This window comes from Carcharodon carcharias, chromosome 14 (genome assembly GCF_017639515.1).
Source record: "Carcharodon carcharias isolate sCarCar2 chromosome 14, sCarCar2.pri, whole genome shotgun sequence".
Taxonomy (NCBI): Eukaryota; Metazoa; Chordata; class Chondrichthyes; order Lamniformes; family Lamnidae; genus Carcharodon; species Carcharodon carcharias.
The window spans coordinates 99,376,704-99,383,711 of record NC_054480.1 but is presented as its reverse complement, the minus strand read 5'-3'; the positions used below and the strand labels follow the sequence as shown (position 1 = coordinate 99,383,711).

At 39.7% G+C, this 7,008-nt stretch overlaps 1 protein-coding gene across 10 annotated transcripts in view; it reads right to left on the bottom strand.

Moving 5' to 3' along the window:
• Positions 1-284: 284 nt before the first annotated feature.
• Positions 285-7,008, bottom strand: part of eps15l1a (epidermal growth factor receptor pathway substrate 15-like 1a) — a 375,872-nt gene continuing 369,148 nt past the window's right edge. For 9 of the 10 annotated variants that reach the window (XM_041204271.1, XM_041204267.1, XM_041204266.1 and 6 more), the window contains one exon: positions 285-1,264. In XM_041204271.1, coding sequence (XP_041060205.1) covers positions 1,118-1,264 — 147 coding nt within the window. In that variant the 3' untranslated portion in view covers positions 285-1,117. The remainder of the gene's footprint in view (positions 1,265-7,008) is intronic. The other variant, XM_041204277.1, reaches the window with a different exon arrangement.

Here is a 7,008-nt window from a genome sequence, read left to right as displayed (position 1 = left end):
TCAGACACTTGTTAAATGACACAGATAGCACATAGACTCAAATTGGTTTCATTCCACTTGTGCAGATAGTTTAAACGCAATGCCATACCTTCCCCCTTTTAACTACCTCTAACTGCAGTTCATTGCAGACTATTCCACCTTCTGCACAATTCACATTTAAGTTCCTTCTATCTCCTAGCAAAAAGTTCAAAATTCGAGGCATATGACATCAGCATGTGAAGTTTTGCAAGAAAAGAATCTGCACAATCTTATCAGAGGCTACAAGAACACACAGGACAGTAAGAGAATTTGGATACCCTTTACATATTTTCATTGTACTACAATCAAAAAATACTGAAACAGTAGGAGCGCGCTGCATTGTCCAGTTGTACAGGAATGTCTCCACACATTTATTATATTAAAGAAAAGCAATGTGCAATGGGTTAAAATCTGATAGATTTTTAAATTACACAACATTCTAGTGGACAAATATAACTGACATAATGTACAAGTCCTTACAGGTTAATAAGCTGCACTAAACAGGGTGGTTTCCTGTCCAGGATTTTTAGTTTACTGCAGTCTCACAGTAACACTAAGGCATGTTTGATGGGGAGGTATGGGTGGGTTGTTATAAAACATAAGACAGGGCACTGTACATTTAGAGTTTGCAAAAACACCACTTCGGCATTTTGCACCACAAAGAGAATAATAAACTGGGCAGTTTATATATATTATGCATTTGTTTCCTTTAGGAGAGAGGGTGGAGGGGTTTGGCTTTGCTTCTCTCCAATACCGCATTAAAGTTAGTTAGCATCAGTATCAAAGCTTTCAAGTCTTTCATGTGCATAAACACAAGAGCTGAAATTGCTGATTCACTGAGAATGATATAGATTTCTCTCTCCTTTTTAACTACACACAATATTCTTTGTGCATCACCTCCTGCACCCCCAACGGAATCCATGCAATTTATTCCACTGGTCCATTAAGTGATTGTTTAGATGCCATCTGGAGAGGAAGGGGGTTTTGTCCAGTACGTTCAGAATACCCAGTGTCCAACCATTTTCTCTTTCCTTCCCATTTCTTCGGCCCTTTAATTTGACAGTTCACATGCCTTTGATTAAGTGGGCCAGGGCACTATTTACACATTTGACATTTCTGCTTTGCTGAGTGCTATGGCTAGCTCTAGGTCCTCTTGTTCTTGCCTTTGTAACCGCTCCAATCTCTCACGTTCTGCTCTTTCACTCTCCCTTTTTGCCCATTCCAGCTGCTGCTCTTCATTACCAAACTGGAAAGAGAAAAACAGGAGAAAATATTAATGTACATTTAATAAATTTCCCTCGCGATGTAAACATGCAGCAATCCCACCCATCAGCTGATGCAACTGACAAACACCTGTGTGAAAAACACCAACACTAGTTGAGACACATTCAAAGTTAAATAGTAGTATCAGAGCTGACTGATGGACTGGTAGAGCTACCCCACCCAGCCTCACTCGTTTTTATTGAGCTGTTCAGAAACTATTTAATTAGATAATTTAAACTAATTAAATTAAATAAAAAGACTGGTGAAAACTAATTTAAAAACATTGTTTTTAACAGTCCAGTGACAGTACCACTACACCACCGCCTCCCCAGTCGGTTATTGTGTTCTAGCATTCTAGCATTTGACTGTTAATGCTGTACATAAGAAAGGGGAATTCAGCCTATGAAGCACATTCTGCTAGATTGTACAATTTGCCCTCAAACTAGGTAATACCCAGCCCACTTTACTATTGCAGTCAGCCAACTACAATTGATTAAGTTCTCTGAGTTGACTAAGCTCTTTCTGACACTTAAACTAATACAAATCCAGGTTTTTTCAGCCTTATTTCAACTTTGTGGGGCCTTGCTATGCGCAAATTGTTTTTTTTATTCTTTCATGGGATGTGGACGTCACTAGCAAGGCCAGGATTTGCTGCCCATCCCTAATTGCTCTTTGAACTACATGGCTTGCTAGGTCATTTCAGAGGGCAGTTAAGAGTCAACCACATTGCTGTGGGTCTGAAGGCCAGACCAAGTAAGGACAGCAGATTTCCTTCCCTATGGGACATTAGTGAACTAATGGTGATGGGTTTTTACGACAATGGTTTCATGGTCATCATTAAGACTTTTTAATTCCAGATTTTTATTGAACTCAATTCTGCTGTGGCATTTGAATCCAGGTACCCAGAGCATTACTTGGGTTTCTGGATTAATAGTGACAATACCACTACACCACTGCCTTCCCATTCGGTTGTTGTATTCCCTTCATTACAACAGTGACTACGCTTCAAAAGTACTTTATTGGCTGTGAAGTGCTTAGGGATACCCAGAGGTAACAAAGGGTGCAATTAAAAGCAGGATTTATTTTGCTTATAACTCTCACCACTCAACTGAGGTAAACAAATACATTCCACCGATTTCTCATATATGGTAATTGACTCTTTCACCACCTCTCCTTTTTTATATTAATGAAATAAACACATTAACTCATATCACTAAGATTTAAATTTGCATACCCAATATCCTGCAGGCTGGGAAAAGAGGGAGGCTCAGTTGCTTATGGTTGATTACATTTTCAATTTGTGATCTGCATCCCTGCAATCAAAAGTCCTCTTTTGATTTTCTTTTCTCAAGTTCAGTTGTTTGCATCACTCTAAATAATAGCCTGAGTGCTAGAATCCTACTGAACATGCTTTTCTAGACTCCTTGCAACGTGCTTGTTTGAACATAAGTAGCCAAAATCACACATGTACAACTTAAGCATGGTAATGAGTATAACAGGGTTAAAATTATTCTGTAACTCTCATATCCTTGAGGGTCACCCATAATAATGACAAAGCAGCTACATGATTACAGGAGGTTGTCACATGAAACAATGACCTAAAACAGTTCTCGATTCGGAGACCATGGGCTCAAATACCAACATTTCCACCTCACACAACCAATGGCCGTGTCCAAAGAAAAGAAATATTGCAGGTTTTTAGTCAAAATAGGACCCATTTAATAACTGTTCAGGTTTCATGCATCCTGATCTAATGTGTAATTACTAGTGTTAAGATCTAGCGCCACACTCTATTCTCACCATTTAATCCTACAGAGTGTCATTAATCTCCCTTACAGCAGTCTAAAGGCAAAATACTGCGGATGCTAGAAATCTGAAATAAAAACAGAAAACGCTGGAAAGCTCAGCAGGGGTCTGACAGCATCTGTGGAGAGAGAAACAGAGTTAACGTTTCAAGTCCATATGAAGAAGAGTCATACGGATTCGAAACGTTAACTCTGTTTCTCTCTCCACAGATGCTGTCAGAACTGCTGAGTCTTTCCAGCATTTTCTGTTTTTATCCCTTACAGTAGTCACCTGGCAACACAGCTTGGTGCCATCAAACTTTGAGTTAATAAATCTGTTTGCAATTCAAATATGCATTTGCTTCTTTCTACAAATCGCTTCAATACAATGGACATTCAACTCATGAAACAATAACTGTATGATGATACTTATCCAGCTTTGTTATCTCAATACTCATCTATTTCCATTCTTTGGCTGGTCATTCAACCTGCATACTCCATGAACATGAGCTCATCCCAATGTCCGGTTCACTCATTATCCCTGTGCTCACTGACCAGTCTGGCAATGCTTAATTTTACAATTTGTTTGAAAGCACTCTTGTGGAGCAACTTGGGGCATTTACTACATTAATAGCATTATATAAATGTAAGCCTTTATTATTGTTATTAAGATGCACATACCAAGTCCTTGCAACCATAGTGACCAGCACCCGATAGTTTATTCACTGAACTCTGGGTACAAGTGCTCACTCTCTGCTAATACAGCTGCTATACTCCAATTTTACCCTGAACTGTACACATTTCAAACACGTCACACCTGCGTTCAGTGGGTCTCAGGTAACAGCTCTGGCTCGGTGGTAGCAGCCTTGTCTCTGAATCAGAAATTTGTGGGTTCAAGCCCCACTCTGGAGAATTTGAGCAACTAGGGGAGCGCTACACTGTCAGAGGTGCTGTCTTTCAGATGAGTTGACCCTCTCAGGTAGATGCAAACGATCCCACATTACTATTTTGAGGGAGAGAAAGGGAGTTTTTCCAGTGTTCAGCTCAATAGTATCCCCCTCGTAATAGTAAACCATACTTTCTGGTTATTAATCTGTTTGATGTCCCATGCACAAATTGGCTGCTGTGTTTCCATCCATTACAACAAAGACTACACTTTAACAGCATTAAGTGGCGGTGAAGTGCTTTGGAGCAGCTCAGGATTGAGAAAGGTAGGATTAAATGCAAATTTTTCCGTCCCTTGCCAAAGCTATGTTATTTCAGGTTTTCATTTACTGTTTGGTCAGACAACTGAGTTCTGATAAACTGGTTTGAGAGATTTTCTTTCAGCCAATATTTTAATAAAAGTGAAGCAATGAATCAGAAACTTCTTCTAACATCTTCATATAAAACTAATCATCAACCATGTGCAAAGTTGAAAGTTGTTCTAAATATATTTTATTGACTTATTTTGAGTTAATTTAAATGAATCATTTGCTACGGGAAATTTTGTGATGAATTCACTGAATTTAGTGCTGATATTTGCCAGGATACATTTACTTAGGAATGTGTTGTAAAGGGAAAAAATGGGGCAGGACTTGAGACACTAAAGTCAATGCATGGAAATCAAAGGGCATGGAAAGAGGGCATGACTGTGAGTGAGTAGGAAGGGTTTTAGTGCATTGCAAGTCCATTCAATGGGAGTAAATGAGAGAGCATCTGGCCCCTGCAGCTCTGTACATTGAGTTATTCAATGTTTGAATTAGGTATTCATTCTTTTAAAATTAACTGGAGCAAATTTTAATTCATTATCATTCGCTTTTGCAAATTAATTAAGAAGTAAAGAATGCTCCCGGTCCTGACATTAGTAAGCACAAATTACTGTTAAAGAATAAATTTAAGATATAGGCATACTCATGATCATTCAACATTCTGATATAGATGAATACGCCATTACCCTAAAACAGGAAACCACTGAGCTGCTGTTCCTTGTGTAGTGACATGACAGAACCATATTGGTCATGTGGTCTTTCTTCTGTGCATGCTGTATGGTGGGTTCCATTCGCGATTATGCCTCAATTCTTTCAAAAGCTTAACATAACCGAGAATTTAAACACACGCACATTAGGAAGCTGGAAGCACACTATGGAGGCCAAGGCAGAAGGACACTTGTAAATTACAAGAATGAAGGGAACCGCCTCTCATGGAGTTAATTATTGCTGTCATTCAATCTCCAGATATAATGGATTATGCAAAATACAATGCAGGAAATAGTGCAGTAGGTGCTGTGACTTAGCATGGGCTAATTGGAAGCTTTGTAGCCCCAAAGTACTTGCTACCAGTTTGAACCGACATGTTAAGGCAATGTTGTTGCACAAAGATATCCGAATAGGATCAAGCGAAAACCACTGGATACTGGGTCCCAACATGGCTGCAGTGTGACTATAGCCATAAGTTTCTTTTGTAGGTGTCGGCTTGAGGGAGGTAAGTTCAGCTAAGGTTTTGTTCCTAAATGCTACAAGCTACCAACATGGGCTTAGCTGATTCTACAGGCTCTGTAAATATCAATATTTTGCTAATGGGAAATCAGGGGAGGAAGCTTCCAGCTATAGTCACACTATAGTCATGTTGGAGCCCTGTATCCAGTGGTTTTCTCTTGATCCTATTTGGAGATTTTTGTGTAACAATATTGTCTTAACATACCAGTTCAAACTGGCAGCAAATATTTTGGTGCGACAGAGCTTCCAGTTAGCCCCATGCTAAGTGAGTACCATGATATCTTAAGGAAAGTCTTGGGATAAGCTCCAAAACACCGTGTTGTAACATCAAAGGGAAATCTTCTGTTACCCTTTGAACAATGAACATTGCAATGATTAACACTCCAGACATTAGCTCAGACCTTCATAACTTGTGTCAGCAGAGGCAAAGTATTGCAGAGGGGCTGAATTCTTAGAAGGATTGTGCATCTACAGTTGTTCCATCAATATCCATTTGCCTTGAATGATAAAACTGGGTGAATCTGAAGTGAGGAACATGGTCACATTAATACAAGTTGTGAGATTACAAGAAACCAGAGGTTTAAAGAGAGGCTGATAGGAATTTGTGCAAAACACGATTTAAATCCCAAGGCGCCATTTCTGGCGGTACAAAATGTTTAATTTTCCACCTGCTTCTCACAAAACTTTGTTGCTATTGGAAGTTTACCAACTGAATAGGTTAGAATGAACCAGTGGTTATTACTACAAGTTATGCAAGGGCAGAACGAGGTTAAACATTAAGAAGTCCTTCTTTTCCCAGAGAATGGAGAACCCATGGAACAGATTGCTGGTTTATGCGGTGGAGACCAATTCTCTGAATTCCCTGTGCAAGGAATGGGTCTCCTGTAAAGTTAATCAGTATCAGGGTAGTGTCCTGGACTAACTTCGTTTGCTGAGGGCTTTGGAGAGGAACTTTCAGATTTTCATATTCATAGCACCCCCTGCCCTCCCCATAGGTGAGGTTTTATTCCATTTTTGACTCTCTTGGGAGATTTCATAGCTCTGGGTAAGCTGGGGAGTGTAGATATTGTGATTCCCAAGGCATTGCAGTTGTATGAAACAAGGCTGGATGAAGCAGAGGGTCTTTTTCCTGTCCCTTCCTCCAGTAGCCCCAAGCAGTTAATAAACCTTAAAGACTAAATAAGATCATCAAGTGCCTCGCTTTTTATCTTGGCGTGAATGAAAAGACCATTTATGTAAGTTTACATAGTAATCACACTGGTCAGGCCTCTTTGTTTGCTTTACCTCCTCCCACAAGGATTCCAATTTTGGTGGTGTACAGTGCTACCTTGACCAAATGGTTCCCTCAATGTATGAACCTAGGCTGAGGGTGTTAGCAAGAGAGGGGACATCACAATGATGCCTGCCTCTCTTGCCCAACTCCCATATATTTACACTTGCTTGCTTCAGGAACGATTTTCTCAACC